Genomic DNA, 23,396 nt, shown 5'->3' on the forward strand with positions numbered 1-23,396 from the left:
GACAAAGTCACCGTCGCCCTTCTCCTGATGGCGGGTATCCACCCTCACCCCGGCCCTAGCAGCTCTGACCCTTGTGGCGTCTGCGGGCGCCCGGTCACCTGGCGGGGAGTCTCCTTCCAGTGCAATTGCTGCAATCTCTGGGTCTATAAACGGTGCTCCGGGCACCTTTCTTTGCCAACGGACCTCCGCCTGCCCTCACCCACTTCCTCCAATTCAACTGTAACGGCCTGCGCCACTGCGCAGTTGAGTTGGCCCACTTCTTGGTCACACACTCCGTCCTTGTCGTTGCCATTCAAGACAGCAAACTAACCGAGGCCTCAAACATCCCAACCTTCCCCGGTTACACCTTGGTCCGCCGCGACAAACCCATTGGTCCTCGCACTGGCGATGGCGGTCTCTTTTTCATTGTGAATCACACCGTCTTATACTCCCCAATCCCATCTGACCATCTGTTCCCTGGTGATTCCACAACGGAACACCAGGCCATCTCCAAATTATTCTCCATCTCTATTGATGGTGCACAATTCCACCTCTATAACATCTACATCCCACCACCCACTTCATGTCCCCCTGGCTTCTCGCCCTCCTTGTCCCCACTGCTCAAGCTGGACGCCCATAACACTATTCTTATGGGCGACTTCAACGCTCATAACCCTGCGTGGTTCTCCGCTACTCAGGGTGACCGCGCGGCTGCCCGAGGCGCAGCCTTAATCAACCAAATAGACTCGAGCCAGTTAATTCTCCTCAACCAAGTCACTCCAACCAGGCTCCCGTAGCAAGGAGCCCCTTCGTCGCTCGACCTCACCCTCATCAGCCCTCATATGGCCCTGAACGCTGTCTGGACCTCACTAGCCCGCCTCAACTCTGACCACCTTCCCATCTCCCTGGACTCCTTGAACCCCCAAATAACCGTCCTACCCGCAGTTACAACAACTTCCGTCGAGCAGACTGGGATGGCTACACCGCCGATACAGAGGCCGCCTTTAGCGCTGCTGCTCCCCCCTCCTGCTCCCAGGGAGGGGGGAGGAGGGATCCTCTGTAGGATGATTCTCCTCTTAGAATCCTCTTTAGGGAGGATTCCCCTCTTAGAATCCTCTTTAGGAGAATTCTCACCTTGGCGTCCCGCCGACACATCCCCCGCGGATGTAGGAGACATTTCATTCCCAACCTTCCACCATCTGCCATCCCTCTCATTCAAGAGCGTGACAGGGCCCGAGCCCTGAACCCCAACCACCCCAGCCAACCGGACCTTAACAACAATATCTCAGCCGCCATTTCCACTCACTCCCGTGCAACCTGGATTAAGAATGTCCAGTCAACCAACCTGCAGAGAAATCCAGCCAAATTTTTGTCGCTCCTGCGCTCCTCTCGGGCAAATCAACCAGACAAGCCCCTAACCAACCCATTTCCTTCAATAATTCCCATGTCACCGCAGACCATATTATAGCCTCGTCCTTCTGCCGGCAATTTACGATGGTTCCCATCACCAACGTGACCCCTCCTGCAGGTCCACCTACAGAGGCATCAAGCGCCGCAATCCTCTCTCCGACACACACCCCGCTTCACTCCGAATCAGACCAGACAGGCAGTTTGGAGCTCGGGTACCTCCACTGCCACTGGCCCGGACTCCCTCACTATCCTTCACCTCCGTCATCTGGGTCCCAGAGGCATCCAGTACTTCACCGAACTATTCAACCTGTCCCTTGCCAAGGCCGACATCCCTGCCATTTGGAATTCAGCCACACAATCATTGCCATCCCAAAGCCGGGCAAACCTCCGTCCATAAGCTCCTCATACGACCCATTTCCCTCCTGTGCCCATCTGTAAAGGTGTTGGAGCGTCTGCTCCTCCCCTCCCTCAATGCTGCACTTCATCGTGTCTTCGTGCTTTGCCTTGTGTCTAAGCTTACTTGCCGGATAGTCACCAAGCGGCCGACATTTGCCAGATCTAATTGCCGCCCGTACTGTCCCCGTGCACAAGACCGGTCGGACAAAAGCGCGTGAGCGTCAGTTTGTGTTACAGCGTGCCGCCAGCCCGGCTTTGAACCTGCCCTACACCTTCTTTCCCTTTAACCACGTTTTATTCCCTCAATTCGTAACCAATAATTATGAAATTAAATACATGGTTTCACATGTTTATTGCGCACTACGCGCCGATTTTTTTTACAATTTTACCTCATCTCCTTTGCAAATAAAACGTGTGCAAACGGGCGAATTCAGTCCCGTAGCTACGTTTTATTCTCATCGAGGGACCTCAAGGTTAGGTCAAGTCAGCAAAGTTTTTTTTTACTAAAAAAATTGGCAGACTTAACCTAACCTGCGAAGACTCTCGACTTCAAAATCGTCGTTTTATGTGTTTTAATGACGGGGCGTACGATCTGCTATTATACTGGTATGGGCCCAGGCTGGTATACCAGAAATGAATAGGTTTGGTATCCACCCTTAATGGTAATGCATTCTTATGTAAAAATGTAAAAAAATGATCGCCACTGCGCAATAAGCATGTGAAACCATGTATTTAATTTCATAATTATTGGTTACGAATTGAGGGAATAAAACGTGGCTAAAGGGAAAGCAGGCGTAGGGCAGGTTCAGGGCCGGGCTGGCCCACGCTAACGCTTACGCGCTTTAGTCCGACCGGTGTGTACAAGCACCTTTTTAGTCTTGTTCCGTTGTATGGTTGAGTGCGGTTTTTTGAGCTACAGTATTTGCGAAACCGTATATTTCGTCCAAACACTCGTCGGTTTGACAGTCGGGATATTTAGTTAGCGCTTTCCTGGCAATTTTGAGAATAATTAACGTTCGTTATTCCGGGCACGAATTCTCGAAGGACTGAATCTCGCATGATTTTTTTTGCCATCCAAGACAAGAATATCCTACTCACGCTATTGTATACCATGAAGCGCGAAACCTATCTAAATTCTTGTCATATGCTGCGGGCATGAACAATGTTATTATTTTTTAGATCTTCACGTCTAAGGGAAAAACATTGGCTGTACTTTCGTCAGTAAGCTAATATATCTAGTCGTGCATTAATTGTGGATGTTCATGCCCATATGGTTGTAACAGAAACGTTTTATGTGTTACCTTTGCAGCAATTACAACGGCTTGCGTTAGAGAAATGCATTGATATGAAAATTTAATTACTACAATGAAATAGTTTAGTCATTCATCTATTCAAACTACGCAATAATGAGTGGGATTTATTATTTCTGAAATGAGCTTATTCAATCACTTATTACTGCCTCTTATCCTATCATACCTCATTGCATGAATTTTTATATCGTTTACAACACGTGTGATAGAAGTGCAAATGTTACTAAATGTTATTGTGTATTGTAATGTTTGTAAACCTGCAAAAATATAATTATAGACAATGGTTTTGAATAATAAACAAAACTCCGTAAATTTGTTTCTTTACGGAGGGATTGTTTGATGGGATTGCAACAATTTTAGTGCCCATTAACTTCTAGGTTTTGAAGCAAATAAATTATTTTGTAATTAAATTTTGCTTAGAAACGGCTGAGTTCTCTACTTCTTGCTTGACAGACAGTTGTCACCATTCCGCGCGGTTTGTTGATATCCAAAGTGACACGTAGTCTGTTGCTCTTTCCTCAGATCTCTGTGTTACTACAATATGTCAGGGTTATTTGTAAGTATTTTTCCTAATATTTAGGCGGAAACGTAAGATCAACTCGTTCTGTAAATGTAATGCTTGATTAATGGTATTCCACATTTCGGTCAGACTGAAATTTGGCTGGAATTGGACTGCAGATATTTCCTACAATCAATGGTGCAAAATTGGAAAAGTCTTACATTTTGCTAAAATGTGATGTTCTGAACTGAAGGCACATACCTATTTTAGATGAATTTTGTGAATCAAGTCAGCTGGAGCCAAGCAGCTGGAGCTGCAACTGCAACTACAGTGAAATTAGTAGCATTAAAGAAATTTTCTGCTGAATTTTTTTTTCATTTTCTGATGGAGAAATTGAAGGAGAGTCATGGGCAATTTAGGCATGGGTGTAAGTGTACCTAACTCTATAATTATGGGCCTTCTTGTCTTGGGCACCGTAAAATGGGGTAACTTTGACCACTTTCTTTTTTCAAAATGATGCCATTTTTTCACTAGATAAGTTAAACTTAAATTGAAACATGCAAAATACAGGTCTATACTCTAGCTTTACTCACCATAAATTGCTGGCTCCTGCCTCTCATAGTTTTGATGTAATTTCAAAAAAAGTGATGGTCTTTGTTACCCCAGCTCATGGGGTTTCTTTGACCAGGTGGTAAAATCAATTTTATTTTTTGGTAAAATAACTCCAAATAACACCAGGTTGTGGTGCATTGTAGTAGAACTCTTCTAGTTACATATGCAAAAGACAAATTTTATGAAAATGTCATAGTTTGCAAATGGGAGGCGCCGCCCCCAAATAGGCGAAATGTGACCATCTAATGGCAGCCGTGATGGGGTAACATTGACCGGTTTGGAAATTAAGTTAAAATTACCATATATAAGACTCTGTAGAGTCTGAAACACGGTTTGGAAATTAAGTTAAAATTACCATATATAAGACTCTGTAGAGTCTGAAACATAAAGAAAAAAAAATTATTAGGTCTATCAAACATAAAATATGTTATATAGGTACCTATGGTAATTTTAACTTAATTTCCAAGCCGGTCAATGTTACCCCATCACGGCTGCCATTAGGTGGTCAAAGTTACCCCATTGGGGGGCGGCGCCCCCATTTGCAAACTATGACACTTTCCTAAAATTTGTCTTTTGCATACCGGTATGTAACTAGAAAAGTTCTACTACAATGCATCAAAACCTGGAGTTATTTCACCAAAAAATAAAAAATTTGGAGGGGGTACTCCGACAGGCTTTAAATAATAGCTCTTTTTTGTGGGTCACATTTTTAATTTTTTAACCTATTAGATATGAAAACTTTTTAAATCTGTCTATTGTGTTACATAGCCTCAGTATCAGGCCTTTGATGGCCATTGACAAATTTGATGGTCATCTAATTTCAAATCAAATCAAATTTGATTTGATGGTCATTGACAAGTAACCCCATTTTACGGTATTGGTGCATAGTAGCCAACCAGAGATTTTTAGAATTGGTTCATTCGAAAATTTAGTCATCTACTCAATATTTTAATGAATTTCTTATGTATGATAATACTGGTATCCAAAATACTAACTGCTTTCCTTATGGGACTCAAAAATCAACCTGAGTAAGGGCAAAAATAAAGCTATCCTTTGCCACTATGCATTGGTTGCTTCTGACCAAGTTTCAGGTTTGAAAGTGATAGGTTTGTCAACAACAGCAAGTGAATATTTTTGACCAATATTCATTGTAAGCCTATATCCAAGTGGAATATTGGGCAGGATTAAAAAAATGCATAAAATAATGATTTCAGAGGAGATTTTTGAAAACTGTAAGCAATAGTTTCCATTTTTCTTTATTTTTATTGAATTAGGGAAGGACAATATAAATGGAATGAATTGCCTGTACAAGTGTACATATGGGTGTGTTTGTCTTGATTTTATGGGGCTTCTGCCTAATTTTCTAGTTTCATTTCCAATATTCTTGAAAAAGATATCATATTTGTACATGATTTGAGAATCGTGTAATTAAAATTTTGTAAAAAATAACTCCAACGTAGTACCAAGTACTAATATATTATTTGTAATATTAACCTTTTCATGGGAAAGCATTGAAATTTCCAAAAATTAAAATTTCAGAAACTAATTCAAGAAAGTAAGAAGTATAGGTATTATACAAAATATTTATTCTTAGTTATTTTCAAAACTTTTGCAGGTTGGAGCTTAAATTCACACTTGAAGAATTTCTTACATGAGATCACTACTTGGAATATTTTCTTTCTAATTAAAATTTAGTTTTTGCAAATAATAAAAATTAAGAACATAAAAATATAATTTAATTCAATTCAATCAAGTTACCTTAAATAATTGAATATATATTGATACATCTGCTTTTTACAAAAATATGGCAATAGTATCAATTTCATCATCCAAGTCAAAACTTTCATTTAAATTCTCTTATTTTATTTTTTTGGCATGGCAGGTGGTGATGCTGTGCATGGAATGATGGTCAGATAATTAGTGATTGACTGAGGCATGACAAGGAAGCCTCAAACACAAACCAGAATGAAATGGTAGGTCTCTTTGTGAGGCAATTTCAAGTGACCAAGATTGGCAACTGTCCCATGAAAGGGTTAATTATTGAATTTAGCTGCTTTTTTATTTTGTTTACACACTCATTACACTAGGCAGTTGATTTTATCATGTTTCTACTCTGTGATTGAGTTAAATTGAAAATTTTGTCATACGGATGGTAAAGAAATCCACTCCTACTGCACTTGATTTTCTCTTGATTTTAACCCTAATCTGCACAGGTTTGCGGGAAATTCCCTTTCATTTTCTCTTGATTTTAATCCTAATCTACACCAGTTTGCGGGAAAATGCCCTTCATTTATAATAACCTGCGTAAAAAATAATCACAAATCTCACAGCGTTGTCTATCAAGACACTCTTCAACTGTGATCTATTCTATAGTTGTTGGATCAATAATATTGTAGCAATTTTGATCTACAATAGTTAGGTGTCATATAGCAAACCGGGCAAAAACTTCTACAACCATGTGAGCAGCTCTGCCCAGCGGCCGCAAGCTGTGCCCCTGTCAAACTTATGATATCAGTGTTCAGCAAGGAACAGAGGTAGAGGTACTTGAACTCTTTGCTGCATCTCATACACCACATTTCATGTAGTTTTAGCAATGGCAGGCGATGTACTTGCAGACAATGAGATAGAAAAACTATTGGAACAAATAAACTTGGAGAAAGAAATTAGCATTGAAGATGCAGATGCACTGGAGATGAAGATGCTCATGCACTAGCAATAAAGATGCACATGGTTTTCAGGCACACATGTACATGTGAATGTCTCATACATGTGAATGTACTTAGTCTCCTCCCGATGGGTAAAATTGCCACAATATTGAGTGGTCAGAGTTTTCATACATGGAATTGGCTCTGCATGAGGCCAGAAATTCAGTCCTTTCATTCTTAAAATTTTTATAACTGGATTTGAGTTCACAATTGTGTGTTTGAAGACTGCATTTGATAGGAAAAAATCTATATCAATGCCTGGTAAAATAATCACTGCATATGTACAACAGAAGGCACCTAAAAGATACTTAATTGAATTAAAAGCAGATTTCATTGCAGCTAAGGTTGTAGCATGACATGAAAACCCAAGGTGATTAGGGTTAAAGTAAAAGAAAAATGCCTGCTGTTAAACATTTAAGATGCCTGCTGTTGAACATTTGACTGGGTTTCTTTGGCAGCTTGTCCACTCTAATATATTTCTTAATGGTTATTTTTGGAAATTTGCATAGCTAATGTAATATTGAAAATTTTGGATTTGTGGAAATGAATTGGCTTTCTGTGAGTGTAATTTTATTCATCTAAAATGATGTTTTCTAATTTCTGTCTTATTTGAAGTTATGCTCAAAGGCATTAATGTCTAAATCAGTTGACTAGGGAAACTTTGGTGGCAAATGTACCTCAAGGCTGCACCTAGTATCTGTCATTACAAAAGTCACTCCAATTCTGATTAGAGTCACCCCAGTTGATAATAATCAATATTTGGCAGTAAAATTTTTTAGTTCATTGGGTCCCATGGAAAGAACACAATCTCTCAAGCAATGCTGGTATAATACATTATTTTCCTATTTTGTAAATACTTGTTCATTTGACAAACAAATGATTTTTTTTACAGGAGCCAACACTATACATGGTCAAGGGAATGGCCATCCTTGACAGTGATGGCAATCGACTCCTCACCAAGTATTATGATCCCACTATCTTCCCTTCAGTCAAGGAAGAAAAGAAGTTTGAAAAGCAGCTTTTCAACAGAGCCAATGCTGAGATAACCATGATCAACCGCCTCACTTGTGTCTACCGCTCCAATGTTGATCTGTACTTCTATGTTATTGGTTCATCTCAAGAAAATGAGGCAAGTTGTGTCACATTTATTGAATTTGACATATCTAATCTCAGCTCTGAAATAACCCACACATAGAGCCAAAGAAGTAGAGTTAGACTGTTCATTGATAATAGGAATAAATTGTATGCTAGACTTTGAGTTTTGTTGGATATTGAATTATCTTTCTTTAATAACAATGTAATAATTTCAAATCTGTTTAAGTTTAAAATTTTAATACTTTTTTTCAATGCCCATCCAGTTGATTCTACAATCAGTTCTGAACTGTTTATATGAATCAGTGTCAACCATACTCCGCAAAAATGTGGAGAAGCGAACTTTGCTGGACAACTTGGACATCATCATGCTTGCTTTTGATGAAATCTGTGATGGAGGGTGGGTAACTGGTGCCTTGTAAAACTATTGAAGGTCAACTATAATTAGCAGCTGATAATACTATAAAATTATATTCTAAGATGATTTAGTATAGCCTAATGACCAGCAACCAATTCCTCACTTACTTTATTGTCTTTATGGTTCATTAGTAAAATAAAATGTGTAAACAAGTGTATATGAATGTTTCATCTCCACAGAATACCCCTTGAGACTGATCCTCAAGTGGTAGCACAGCGAGTTTCTTTACGAGTAGAGGAGTCTCCCTTCAATGATCAAACTGTGACACAGGCAAGTAATCTCATAAACTATTTCCTATCTCATTTTATGACATCATTTTGAATCAAATTATGAGCTTGCTGTGTGCGCTAAAGAATTTCAAATCATTTAAGTGAAAACAAGCATGAAGTTTAGAGAATAAAAGTTCCAGTTTGTGTTTAGCTTGAGTCGTCATATACTAGATCCCAAACTTGCTGTGACTGAATTTTTTTTCTTAAATAAACGATCGCGATTTTAATATCATAATCGAAAGTATTTGATTTAATTGATACTCAGTTACCCAGTAGATTTGTAGAATAATTTACTGGTCACTTAACCTGTAATTTTTTCTTCTAAGATTTCATCCACATAAAAAAATTTTTCCCTGTAACAGCTGAAGCAAAAAATTGGGTCAACCACTGGCGCTGTGAGTTAGCATTGCCCTGTTTTTATTGCCTCAGAGTTGTGAAGAGTGATCGCTTTTTGGGACATGGTTTCTGTTTTGAGGCATTCTTATTTACAGCTATGACTTAATTTTCAAGGACTGTATTTTTCTTATTTTTCTTTCCAGGAATTGCACTAACTTGCTCCTGCAAGTTTCAATTCGACTATTACTTTTTTCTCCTGCAAATTTCTTGTTTTTGAACCGACTCTAGTTTTAGGAGAAACAGAGTTCTTTAAGATTAGAACTTGATGTGATATAATTTACAAGATAAATGTCGAACAGGGTTTTGTTTCAAATTAAAGGAGTTGCCACGGTTACATCTACCTTCCAAGCTGCTTCTATTTTAGTGTTGAACGGATAAAATATTCTGTTATACTTGCAAGCAAAAAAAAAAATCTGATACAAATATCAGAGCTTTGACCATTACATTTGCATTTATAGGGCTTGACGGCCCCTTAAGCATCCAATTAGCTTGTGCGACACATCTTCAAGTAACATTTGTGGCTTCGAAATAAACACCTAAGTTATCTCCGACAGGTGCTGCAGTCTGCACGCGAACAGCTCAAGTGGTCCCTCTTGAAGTGAATGCTTGTGCTGGACGCCAGCAAGTAACAGCGCACGTGCAGTATCTTCGAACTATTCCTTTCGCAAATTTTATTACAAATAATTACACATTGTTAATCCTCGAGCCTGATGTGTACTTTCATATTCCACCTAGATAAATAAGAACTCTAGCGAGAAGCGTCGTGGATAATCTATGTAACTTCAATGCTTCATCTTGCATATTTACTGAACTTCCATTTGAACATAAACGTACCCATTGAAGTTAATTTATTATTAGTTGTAAAAATTGATATGCGCTCGCATTGTTGAGTAAGGATTGGAGAAATTGGCACAGCCAATTTCATGGACAGAAAAACTTACATTTAACATTTTTATTTAAAAATCAATTAAGACGCAAATTGTGACTGTTCTCGAACAGTGGGACATGGTAAAAACGTACAACAATGAAAGTGAACTAGTCTAGCGCCTTCACCCCTATTTCTTGTGAAGTTCAAAATGTCTTGAAATCAATCGAATCAAAAATGGAACCATGGAAAGAACGTTCATTTTTCGACAAAACATTACCACGTTGACTCTGATTTTTTTTTGTACTACCTATTATGAAACACGGTTGCAAGACGGTATATTTTCAGAATTCCACGATTTAATTTTTCAATTGCGTTGACCGTCTAAAATTTATGATAGGGGTATTTCTTAATTAAATGTAAAAAATTGCAAAAATAGAAATGGAATTTCTACACCAGAGTGCTTCCATGCTTTTTTTTTTACACCGGAGTGGCTTTTTAGTTCATCTGGCAACCTGAACTATGTACCACTACGTCCTGGAGTAAAACGCTTCGTGGTACGCATATGTACCACTTCGGAGTCAACGTGTTAAGAACAATTAATTAAGTGTGAACAATTGAGAACAAGAATTTAATAGGTCGTAAATATATCTTGTTGACACAGGCTGATGTCCCCGCGGATACATGTAGTTGCGAACTAGAGATTTGTTTTCGAAACCAGTTCATTTGCAATTAGTTAAATAATAGATGATGAAAATGCGTGCGTGTAGCCGTTTAAAATTTTACTACAATCATGCCATCTCTATACATCTATAAAACCTCATAAGCATAGTCGGATGAAGTGAATGTAAAGAAAACGATGGAAATTCTCGTACACTACCGACAAGACCCAGATTGACACAGTAGATTATAAGTTAAGTTATTATAGCCACGGGTATGGAGTACCCTATAAGGCACCGCAGCAGCGTCAGGCAACAGGGTGTGGTGCTGTCACTTCCCTCAAGAGGAGTCAAGTCACCGTAGGGCCTCAATAGCCTTTAAACGGGGCCGTCATAGCGAGGGGAACGACAGACGACAACCTGAACGCCACGTCGCTGCTGGCAGCATCTATGATACGGACCTGTCTATCCTCTTACAAATGCATTGCTTATTTTCCTAACCCCTGGGCTAACGTATTAAGAGAAATGGTTTATTTATTTATTTAGACTCTTAAGTTAGCCCCGCGACTATTTAACTATTTTAATCTAAACACAAGCATTTTTCAGCCAGTGCCAACTAACATGGCTCACCTTCCCTGAAACAACTTACTGCATCTTGTCTACACTGTGGCCCAGAGGAGAAATAAAAGCGCTACATTAGAGGATAGTGCAGGAGGACTGCGTCCCTGTGACGTGATGGGGCTTTCCACCTTCTGCCGCCTGCTGCACAGACTTCACGGACTCTTCGAAATCTGGGAACGCTCCGCGCTCCAGCTTGGAGAAAATGACAGTGCCATCCACAGTCACTTCAAACGACACTGACGAGATAAATAACATTAGCAGAGAACATAAGATATATGAAAGTATGTGCTTGGTAATGGTAAGTGCTTGAGAATCAGTCAGAAATAAATATATCTCAATGATCATTTACATTCGTGGGAGCAACAGGAAATTCAACGAGAAAATTTATCTTCAAATGCAATGTGATTCGATACTTACTGTTGACATGCACTCCAAATTTGAATTAGAATAAAGACACAATTTTGCATGCAAGACATTTGTTTAGTCTGTTCACTTAACTTACATTTTTGAACACCAAGAGGAAAGAATGCAAGACAAAGTGATATGCAGAGCTGGGCAGCGCTACTTGGAAATGTAGCGGCGCTACCGCTACCGCTACATGCTCTAAATGTAGCGGGCGCTACCGCTACCGCTACATGCTCTAAATGTAGCGGGCGCTACCGCTACCGCTACATGCTCTAAATGTAGCGGGCGCTACCGCTACCGCTACACCCACTAGATTGTAACGGGCGCTACCGCTACCGCTACAGAAAAAGGTAGCGCGCTACATTAGCCGCTACAATGGACAAAATTATTGGAAATCTCCAAATATTTATTGTTCTGCTATTGGGATTTACTCATTAACATTTAATGATAATAAAGCATTTTTAAAACATATCAAAGCAACTTTATTGCAATTAACCTAACCGAACTAGTATGGGGTACCCCAGGGTTAGATACAGTAAATAGAAGTTACAGTTATTTTTATGTTTTACCTTCCCTACATGGATGTGAACTTTAATCTACCAATCTAAGAAATTATCCACATATACATATAAAAATTAGTCTTTTTTGTATACATATGTGGATTATTTTTGAGATTGGTAGATTAAAGTAGACATCCATGTAGGGAAGGTGAAACATAAAAATAACTGTAAGCAAACTGAAACGTGAAGAAAAACCTGTAAGTGGTAACTGGTAACAACTTAACAAGTAACAACTAACATGTTGACACTAGTAACAGGCTGAGGTTGACAACATTACACTGAAATCTTTCGTACAGTTTTATTCTGTAATTTTTATTATGTATGTATCATGCTGGTTTTTAAATAATATTTACTACTATTAAGGGGACCGGCTACCCTAAAATCAGAAATTTTGGCTTTACCGTTTTCTTGACTCATTTTGTAGCTGCTGAAAAGGCGCGTCTAACGCAGTTTACCGCATGTCTGTGCGTGCTATAATTTTAAAAATATATATATGAACATTTTTTAACAATATGTACAAAGATTTATTTGAATTAAATCTGTATATATAGATCATTACTCTCGTTAATTACAAAGTGTTTGCAATCGTTTCAAAGCTACAAACGAGACGCGTTCAACAAAGCTACTACCATAGATGTACATGCAACACTTTTTTGTGTAATGCAGTCTTGAACTTTTATAAAATGATCATTTTACATCATTATTTACAAATAAATGGTATTTATATGTCATTATTTAAGTTAATTGCAAAGTGTTTGCACTCGTTTGAAAGCTACAAACAAGACGCGTTTAACAAAGCTACTACCATGGTTGTTCATGCAATAGTTTTTGCGTAATGCAGTTGTAAAGTTATGTAAAATGAATATTTTATATATATATATTTATATATAAAAAGTCCCATTTATAGCCTATTATTCACGTTAAATTGAACATATAAATAGGTCTAAAGACGCGTGCTGGTACCCTGAATGCAAATAATTGGCAATGGGAAAGCTTGGGCTACAATATAAAGACTTTTTGGGCATATTCTTCTGTGTTCAATGAATTTTAGTCTATTGTGCTCCCCTAAACAATTTAAACATTCAAAAAACGCCATCTTAAAAAAATTATAACTCCAACAGTTTTCAAGCTACGGCAATGAGAGACATACCATTCGATTTTTAAAAACAATACCTAGCGACTCGCGAAGCCTTTTTTTAATATGTGCATGGTTTGACTTATATATGGGAGGGGGAGGAAGGTGGGGTAAAAATGTGAAAAAATGAGAAGAACGCGAAAAAAACGATGAGAAAATAAAAAATCGGGGCTCTACAGTCGCTAGATATTGTAGTTACAAATCGAATGCTATGTGTCTCGACATTGTACCATGTGATTTGCAACAGTTATAAACTTTTTTAAAGTACCCCTTATTTGCCGTTTTCTATTAATCCACGTTTTCTTTCATTTTTGTTTAAATTTACATGAACAAAAAGGTCTTAGATTTCTGTTTTACCTATGTGTACCATGTTTCAAAACGATCCGTCTGTAAACAAAAAAGTTTTGTTGGAGGGTAGCCGGTCCCCTTAAGTAAAATCTAAAGGCTTTATCTATAAATGTGGCGGTAGCGCTGTAGCGGCAAAGCCTCGTATCGCTACTTAAATATGTAGCGGGCGCTACCGCTACCGCTACATTGCCTTAAATGTAGAGCCGCTACCGCTACTGAAAATGTAGCGGCCGCTAGTAGCGGCCGCTACATGTAGCGCGCTACTGCCCACCTCTGGTGATATGATAGATATGCAAGTATTATTAGCAGCAGACGCCGCGATGAGCAGTAATCGCGGCGTCTGGTTCAATCAAACTTCGAGAGAACGTTACACATAACTGACATAAGTAAGCGGTAGTATAAATAGAATAAGATTAACAGTTATAAGAGAAACTGCAGTAGACTGTGAACGAAATAAGATATTTGTTGACCAGCATACATACCCCTAGTTAGTGAAAGCTACATGAGCACACAAGCTCCATCACTGCATGTGTTTTTAACAGTTCTTGGAGGAGCCCCTGCCTCCACCTCAGCCACAATATCTGACACTTCATTGAAGTCTGGGAAAGCCATTGTGCTCAGCTTAGAGTGAACATCTGAACCAGCCACCCGTACTTCAAATGAAGCTGTGCACACATAATGACAAGACAAACACATTACTTGACCGACTTGGAAAATTGAAACATATTGGTTTTCTATGAGTACACAACAGAGAATGAATCAATGAGTTTTGAGTGCATGAATCAGAGAATAGGCCCTCAAGAAATAGAAAAAACAACAACAAAAATATCTCATTCACATTACATGCATTTGATTTCCATGTTCCCCACAAAAATGTCAATATTCTGTGCTTCATTAAAATGAAGATAGTACCGATTTTAACAGAAGATATTTTTGTTCTGTATAGATACCACAGAAAAAATGTTTTCCAAACTTGATATTTATATTAGTAATTGTTTTTTTAGTACATCAGTGCTCAAGCAAGAAATTTTTTCTTTCATCAAATTTTAATCATTCAAGAAATTATTAGGAATCAAAAGTGATTGATGAGTGACCACAAAAGAAGCTATTTATTTCAACACACCAAGAGAAAGAAATGAGTGACAAGGCAGTTGTGCATGAAAGTCGTGATGGCAATATACAGCTGGAGTCTTATAATTAGCACATGGAATATAGCAGTAATGTACTCAACAGTTTACAAAATTAGCACCCCAAATCATCTTTCAATTTGACATTAAATGGAGTAGAAGTTCATAGTGAATAGCATGCCAAACTTTATTTGTTAATACAAGGTTTGGCAAACGTTTTACTCAACTACTTTAAATGATATTTGCATTTACATTAACCTCCTCTATGCAAACACACATTCAAATAGGTGAACAGTTATTGAACAATATTTTCAGCATTGTAAACAATGGTATCCTCTTGACATTTAATTCAATTCATGATAAATCTAAATTGAAATGTCTGTCTAAGGCCTCACACTATATGTAGCCTTAATTAATTTTTTTAGCTCCTAAATTGAGCCACATCTCAACTCCACACTTTATGAAGCCCTTGACTGCTGTCTACAAAGGAAAGAACAATTTTGCAGTCACATGGTTTTTATTGACCAAAGTATGCCCTCAAGATATTTTTGCCTCAAATAAAAAATCTTTGAAATTTTATCACTTTCTTTGCAAATTAAAATGTTCAATAATTAAAAATTATTACAATACTCACTCCTTCTGCCAACGAATCCAGCGACTTCTGCAGAAGGCACCTTAGCCCGTATGAGGCGCGCGAGCTCCTCATACCGGGGGGCATAACCTCATCCACCACTGAAACCATGATAATTTGTTAGACAAACTCCAGGGCATTTTAGAAAATGGCTCAATGCATGCAGAAGATGCATATAGTTGCATTTCATTTTGTCAGGAAATTAACCAGCTTTTAATACATCATTTCTATTGGAACTTCAGATGATGAAGGCTCTTTTTGATAAAATTCAGAAGCTCCTCCCTTACATAGACCAGGTCTGATGAAAATTATGAATTAGTCATACATTTCCAAGATTGATTGCATCAAATTGAAAATAAATATTTATAGAAATTTTCTTCATTGCATTCACAGGATTTTACATTTTAGAATTTTAAGATGATCATGAATATCATTAGTTTCTCAGTGATTTACATGTGGAGAACTTTGAAAATGTGACTGTTATTTACAGTCTAATCATAGACACATGAATGGAAACTTAATACAACCTGCTACAAAACACAAAGTTTTTTTTTAAACTTCTATGGTGCCTCTAGACAGTGGGGCGAGCAGCATGGGCCAGCAGAATGCAGTAATCAACTGCCAACCTCTCCACTAAAACCTTGCTCTTTTTCAGATATATGACATCATTACCAGTTTATCTAGCAACACATTTACAACACAACAACTTTATGCAGTCACTAATACACATACCTGAAAAGTTGAGCAACACAAGTGTAAATTTGCATGCAACTGTACAGCCTGCATCCATGTTTAAACTATTTTCTGTGCAGGACATATTTTTTCCCACAATGTTTTCGCCCACCATGCCTTTGCATGCAAATTAATGAAATGCCAATATATTTCACACTAGGTACTTAAAACAAGACAAAATGTTTCAAACTCCTGGACATGGTTGATATGAGAAACTGACAATCACAATTAGTTACATACTGAATTATTGCAACCCCAAATTCACATGTTCAGGATAATTTGAAGTATTGTAGGTATTGCAATTGTTTAGTTATACATGACAACAATTAGAGAGGAAATAGTGGTATTGAGGCCAAAAGATGACATAAAAGCTCTAGTTTTGGCATGGAAAAGGACATTTTCAATGCATGTATCGGTATGTGATAAGTTTAGCTTACATAGCTAAAAGTCTAACAAGCAACTTAGCAAGAAATGTATACCTCGCTTATATTATTATATAGGTACTATAAGTTGTGCAACACTTACCAATATTCTATCTCCACCTTCACCATTTCTCAAATTTTATTCACAACAGCCAAGTGTCACTGTAGCTGATAAAATCAATCAACAGTTTTAAGTCTGCAAAGAAAATTCAATGAGCATCATATTTATTAGAATAAGAATGATTAGATCTAGAAGAATCTACCCTAACTTCATGAATACAGTGACTCAGGTGTGAGTAATGCATTTTTAAATTTAAACAATACATGGAATCATTAAATATTTGCTTGGTGGGTTTAATTTACTTCCTCATTATTGATGAACCAGCCTAACTGCAAGCATATAATAATTACATTTAGGCTGCGCAGTATTCAACAACTTATGTTCCAAACAAGGTACTGGTAGTTTTGCACATGCATATATCATGATCAACTGCTAAGTTTTGGTGGTGGTGGGTTGAAGGTGAAGAAAAAATCACATGTTGATCATTTGCAACACCTGGACTCTGCATTGATCATTTAGTTCAAAACATCATCATACTTCTTTTAGTTTCTTTCATTTTTTCAGTTTCATTCTTCTCTCTATAGGCGCCAGCTCACCAGATTGTAAATATTTCTCTTGTTCAGGGCAAATCATTGTTGGAACCAGTAGGCTTCCAGTAGCAAGTCAACCAGTTTGTGTGAGATATATGGTAGTTGCTTGTGGAATAATTGCCTCCACCAAGGAGCACACGCACAGATAAGAGAGGGAATCCCAGGGCATTTATATATACTTGATATCATCACCTGTCTCTAACAATAGTATAGTGTACATGCAAGTAGAAAGTATTTAATGGACTCTTCAATCCTACAGTGCAGGCACATGAAAATGTCTGCTAGGCCAAATCAATGAAGAAAAAAAAAAAAACCCCCCAAAGTGACCAAAATGAAGACAGGTTAAAACCATGTAGTATGGCCAAAATGGCCAGCAATGCATGGAACAGGAGACACGCCAGACCGAATAGAAGCAAGATGATGGCTTTTTATATCTGTAGCCCCTGTACCTGTAGTATCCCAATCCAAATCCCCAAAAAACAAGAAACACATGACCAAAGAACAGCACGAGCATCCAAACAAGGTAGAGTGTTCAAGGCAATGACCCAGTTTGGCAACTGCATCAGCACGCTCATTACCAATAATGTCATTGTGAACCTTGACCCACAGCAGATGCAGGGTCTTTGAGTCATTCCACTGTATGAGAAGCTTGCATATACGTAGACCAGATGAGGACAAGTACTGGTGGGAGATGGCAAAATTGGAAAATCTGCAGGAGTCAGAAAATATGACCCATTGAGGGAAGGAGTCAGCTTCCGTCAACCAGGGCCAGTCAGGACAGTTTTGAGCGTTTTTTTGTTAATAACTTCTTAGGATGAAATGTTTCATAAAAATGTTTAGGCTCATTTCATAGCTCTTTGCGAGGGCTATCGAATGTCATTGTCAAAAAAATTCCATATGCTATTCCTAAGGTGCCAGAAGCAAAAAAAAGAGTGTCCCGAGTAGCCCCGTCGAACGGGGCTACTTGGGACACTTGCAATAAAACTTCATTTTAAAATATTTGAAGCATGCAGAGTTTACTCATCCATTACTAACAGTACTCTGAAGTCCTCTTCTTTCATTGTAGATGATGTAGAGGTAGAATAAATGACATTTTCAGTGATTTTTACTTGTTTTTTCTTTATTGATGATATTACCATAAACATTATTTACCGTCAACTGGGGTGACTTGGGCCGCGTTTTTGATTTTGTCTTGCAAACAAAAACAGGGTCGTAAACGCCGGGGTAATAAACACCAGGGTCGTAAACAAGGTCATAAACACCCCAGTGACTTTGGCCATTGTTTATGACCCCGCTTTTGTTTGCAAAACAAAATAAAAAATGCAGCCAAAATCACCCTAGTTGACGGTAACTGACGGTACCCTATTATTGATGCAATATTACTGTATTATCGATGTGATATTACGGTATCCATGAACATGCCATTGAGCATTTACAACAACCTTGTCCACTGCAAGCTTCATATCAGCAGCCTTCAGGGTTGGCAATTTTTTTTATTTTTTTTTAAAAATAAAAAAAAAAATAAAAAATCAATGATTTTTTTGATTTTTTCATGATTTTTTTGATTTATTTGACTTTTTTTTATTTTTTCAGTTTTTTTGCCTTTTTGAGGTGTTATTTTTTATGTTGCAATTAGCCTACTAACAATAACAGTACCGTAAAATGGGGTAACTTAGACCACTTTTTTTTCTATAAATGATGCCATTTTTTTACTAGCTAAATTAAACTTGAATTGAAACATGCAAAATACAGGTCTATACTCTAGCTTCACTCACCATAAATTGCTGGCTCCTGCCTCTCAATATTTATTGATTGTTTTTAATTGTTTGAATTAATTCTCTTCTTTGTGTCCCCAGTGCCTTAATACTAAACAAGTGACAGCTAGTTAAAGTTAAATTTGTGCATGTGAATGTGAAGCAGTGTTTTAGAGAGAGTCAGTTTTCTATAATTCTGCATAACTTGCACTCATACTGTGATACTGACCTGCTACTCACCCATGCTGACTGACCTCCTGTAAATGAACATGCTTTCTGTCCCTGACTACTGCCTGCTGATCTGTCACTAATCTACCCCAAGACTATCACGGCTCTTTATAGAGCGGGCGGCCAATGTGGGACATATTCTGGGCCAATGTGGGGCATATTCTGGACCAATTTGGAGCGCATTCCGGCAAGTACTGAGCTAGTTTGATACCAGTTCTGGACGAGTGACAGGCAAGCTTTGGGCTCACTGAGCCACATTGCAGTCGAGTCTTGGGCTGCTCTTGAGCTACTCGAGCTGACACTAGAGGCCAGCGTTGATGCCTCTTTAAGTCCTGTCCAGCAACTCATGTCAGAGCTGCCTTAACGTGCCGGTTGAGTCTACCCCAGTAACCCCACTGCTACTCTCAAGTAAGACCACCGCCATCTTGTTTCTTTGGTGCAGACGCCACTTGTTGGACCAGGCCTGACCCAGGGCCTGTTTTGAGCCCTTGATTCCTTAGCTTCATTATTCTTGATTAGATTTAGGATACTGATCATTATTCTGGCCCAGTTTAGTTTATTTACTGTGTATTCTTGTTTATTCTTTACGGTTCAAACCAGTTTGGGCTGCTGGTTATTTATGTTCTCATGCTAGGTTCACCCCATCACTCATAGCCCTGGGCTGTCCCATCTTCACTAACCTACTAACCGTCATATTTCACCTTCATGTACCACTGATTCTATTTAATATATTGTTGCCTGGTTCTTCCTCTGTTTGATCTCCTGAGTTTGTTTTTATTCTGTTCCCTGTGCTGGTACTATACCGGCCGGACCGTCGACCTTTAGAGGGGCTGACCCCAACAACGAAAACTTGATGTCACAGACAAACGGACAGACAGATGGACAGACAGACAGATGGACATAGCAAGCACAATAGTGCTCGTTTGTGCGCCATTTTAATTGGGTTAAGTGAATTTACTATAAAAAAAAGATAGTGAAAAACATACCTGAAACAGATAGGAATGTTTTAGTGACAACCATCATATATTTTGGAGAAATAAATCATAGTTTAGGTCAATTACTTTTCATTCTATGATGCCCGGTGCACAATTATATATATAGCATTCTATGTACAATTTTGTGACGACTGATGATGCACTAATTTTTTGAAAAGTGAAATTTTTTTACCAAGCAAGGTAAATATAATCAATATTCTTTGTTTTTAATTCTTTTTTTCTTAACTGGAGCCTTTGCTTACTGAGGTTCTACTGTAAATGCGTTTTTGGGGGTGTCCTGTATAGCCCCGGGGGGTGGCCCAAGTAGCCCCGCCGTGCATAAATGGCCCTAATTTTTTTTTAAATGAGATAGGACAATTCCATCAATTGCATTTTCAAGCCAACACCTGGATGCATCTTTTATGTAAGTAAAAGTTTTTAATATGGCGAATATTTTTTTGGCTACAGACCTTAGCAGAAGTAACTTTTCAAAATAGTGTTTTTCACCATTTTTTTCAGGAATTTTTCAAAGCTAGTAAATGTAGTATTTTTTGACTTCCTTTATACTACATAGATAGGAAAAATGTTGACGTTTACACCACTATATTTAGTTTTGCAATATTACAATTACTTTTGCTACTATAACAGTTTTACGCCGTGTCAGAGGACTGTCCCGAGTAGCCCCGCCCATCCCGAGTAGCCCCGGTTGACAGTTCAATAAGTTGCAGGGCCTGTGAAAGTGCAATTAGTTAAGCAGACAATACACTGTGATCAGGATTCAACTGCCATGCAACTGCTTGCTTCACAGATGGAACAAAAAGACCACAAGCAACAGACAAACCATCAATCAGTCGCGAGCCATCACAATAAACTGCCCTGTAATTTGGGTAGTGGGTACTTCTCAATTTCTCATCCATATGAGCAGCAAAAAGGCCAGCAGTGGCAATCTCAGACCTTGACAGGAAATCAAGACAAATTAGAGAACACAAACAACACAAAGGTAGAACTAGATCAAACCCATGAGTAGGATGCCTATGACAAGGAGGAAGATTCAGATCATGCAATATCAGTGTGCCATATTGAAGATCTGAAGATGCATCAACAAAGAAAACTTCAGAGGTTCTATTTCCATTTGGACAATATTAATTAAGGGGAGTGTCCGGCAATTTTTATATCTTGGTTATTTACGGACATATCACTTTGAAACTTGATACACATATGTAGTACAGAAATCTAAGACTTTTTTGTTTGTGTAAATTTTTCTAAAAAATTAACAGAAATAATTAATAATAATTTCAATCCAAATGTGTCGGCAAGATTTTCTGAAGGTGTAAATTTTGCTGCTGAAATGTCACCAAAGATCTTGCAATATTTGCCCACTCTCTGCACATTTTTATAATTTGATTTGAAGACTTCGGGTGTGAAACAGTCACACCTCACAGCCTGAGCACAACTTGAATTTTCTTGAAAACTCCAACTAAACTGCCTCTTCACCCCAACTAGAATTCTTCATCATGCTCTCACAAAGATGTTGTTGTGTGGAAGAAAATAAAGGAATTAGGCACTGAAAATTTTTGTAGGGAGATGCACTATGCTGCATCTTAGCAGGTATTGTCCCAGGCGACGAATGACCGCAGTTCTATTTTTTGAGGAATATCACCCCCTCCCAGAGCTGTGATGAGGTTCCAAGGAAGTGAAAGGTTCTCCAGATTTGAGCAAAACTCCCTCCTCTGATTGATGTATAGCAAACAGTGCAAAATGAAATGCTCAATTGTGTCTTCTGTGTTGCATGTGGGGCAGATGCTGGAAGTGGCCAAATTTAAAAGGGCCAAGTGGGCTTTCACACCAGCATGACCAAGCCACAGACAAGCCACAGCACATTCAATTGAGCAAGGTAGCAGTCCATAGTCCATATAATTTACTGTCTCTCCCAAGCCCAGTCTGAAGGTTCCCTTCCCTGAAGACTGCACTTCCTCTGACCACCAGAGAGACCAATATTTCAAGAATTTGTTCTTTAACATACAGAGCCACTCTTCAAAGCACAAACTGGATCTGGTGGAGCGATCATTTGCATGTGCAAGGTTTGCTATTCGGTCAGCCACTTCATTCCCACAAATGTTGCTATGGCCACAAAACCAACACATCATCACTCTATTGAGCCCCTTGATTTGCATCAGTTTGTGAATTTGAGCAATGATTGAGCAATAGGAGCAAACTGACAGTGAAGAAAGAATTTGCAGTGCTGCTCATGAGTCAGTCAGGAGCAGAATTGGCTTATCCTTCAGAGATTCATCAGTGATGGCAAGCTGCATAGCTTTGAGTATAGCAAATAATTCAGCACCCAGTATGGTGTGCACTGGATTCAGCAGCCACCCAGTAGCCAGGTTGTTAGATGGCAGGTAAAGACCAGCGGACACTGATCCAGTAGCAGAACCTGATCCATCAGTATAGATCTGCATATGCTGAGGATAGTTCTGCTTCCAAAAGTCTTGAAAGCAATTCTCAGTGGTTTCATGAGGCATTGAATTGACATCAGGGCTCAGCAGGTCCAGGCAGATGCTGGAAGAAAGATCCAAGTGAGGTGGAAAACACAATAGCAGCAAAGTTGGAACATGTTGCAAGGGTGGAAGGTTAAGCATCTGGAAACTTTGACAAGCTGTTTCAATAAAAGGGGAGTCCAAAAGAATCTCCTGATCCCGGAATCCCAACATAGATGCCACTTGGTCCCCTACAGGCAACCCAGAAATCCGAGTTTCAAGGGAGGAATGAAGCTTTCAACTTGCAAGGATAAGACAGGTGTGGTACGACGAGCACCCAAAATGTATCCAAGTGCTGAGTTTTGCACAGTCTCTAGTTGCTTAAACAGAGATTTAGAGACATTTCCTAAAATTGTGGAGCCATATTCCATCCTGCTTCAAATGAATGCCACATATATTCTGCGCAATAGCTGGCATGAGGTGCCCCACTCAACTGAACTTAGCACTTGAAGCAATGTAACCTTCTGAGACAAGCAATGCAAGTTTGTCTCACATGTTCTTTGAAGTTGAGACGTGGGGAGTCAAAATAAAATCCCAACACTTTCTGATGCACAACATACTGAATATTCCTGTTATTGACTTGAAGTGATACAGCTGGAATGAAATGATGAGACGTGAAAATCTGGTAAGAACACTTTGCTGGGATAAGCCTAAACTGCCA

At 38.7% G+C, this 23,396-nt stretch overlaps 2 protein-coding genes across 4 annotated transcripts; one reads left to right on the plus strand and one right to left on the minus strand.

Moving 5' to 3' along the window:
* Window positions 1-3,537: 3,537 nt before the first annotated feature.
* LOC108680467 (coatomer subunit zeta-1) lies at window positions 3,538-9,792 on the plus strand. 2 transcript variants are annotated; one of them, XM_018169290.2, is made up of 6 exons: window positions 3,538-3,651; window positions 7,804-8,040; window positions 8,270-8,403; window positions 8,601-8,691; window positions 9,053-9,085; window positions 9,641-9,792. In XM_018169290.2, the coding sequence occupies exons 1-6, from the start codon at window positions 3,637-3,639 to the stop codon at window positions 9,686-9,688; spliced, it is 558 nt and encodes a 185-aa protein (XP_018024779.1). In that variant the 5' UTR covers window positions 3,538-3,636; the 3' UTR covers window positions 9,689-9,792. The 2 variants fall into 2 exon arrangements, with proteins under 2 accessions (XP_018024779.1, XP_018024787.1); XM_018169298.2 differs by lacking the exon at window positions 9,053-9,085.
* Window positions 9,793-10,023: 231 nt separating this feature from the next.
* On the minus strand, window positions 10,024-16,819 carry LOC108680483 (migration and invasion enhancer 1-like). Of its 2 annotated transcripts, XM_018169316.2 has the most exons (4): window positions 16,695-16,819; window positions 15,441-15,538; window positions 14,162-14,344; window positions 11,404-11,467 (listed from the first exon to the last, which is right to left on the minus strand). In XM_018169316.2, exons 1-3 carry the CDS (start codon window positions 16,718-16,720, stop codon window positions 14,178-14,180), a joined length of 291 nt encoding a protein of 96 aa, XP_018024805.1. In that variant the 5' UTR covers window positions 16,721-16,819; the 3' UTR covers window positions 11,404-11,467; window positions 14,162-14,177. The 2 variants fall into 2 exon arrangements, with proteins under 2 accessions (XP_018024799.1, XP_018024805.1); XM_018169310.2 differs by lacking the exon at window positions 14,162-14,344 and having other exon boundaries at window positions 10,024-11,467; window positions 16,695-16,818.
* Window positions 16,820-23,396: the final 6,577 nt, after the last annotated feature.

The sequence above is a fragment of the Hyalella azteca genome, unplaced genomic scaffold, assembly GCF_000764305.2.
Source record: "Hyalella azteca isolate HAZT.00-mixed unplaced genomic scaffold, Hazt_2.0.2 contig8837, whole genome shotgun sequence".
NCBI lineage: Eukaryota > Metazoa > Arthropoda > Malacostraca > Amphipoda > Hyalellidae > Hyalella > Hyalella azteca.

What these genes read in the sequence shown, in the direction of transcription:
- LOC108680467 (XM_018169290.2), top strand. An exon ending in GATGAAATCTGTGATGGAGG is followed by an intron (nt 8,404 to 8,600) that starts GTGGGTAACTGG and finishes TCATCTCCACAG; the next exon opens with AATACCCCTTGAGACTGATC. An exon ending in ATGATCAAACTGTGACACAG is followed by an intron (nt 8,692 to 9,052) that starts GCAAGTAATCTC and finishes TCCCTGTAACAG; the next exon opens with CTGAAGCAAAAAATTGGGTC.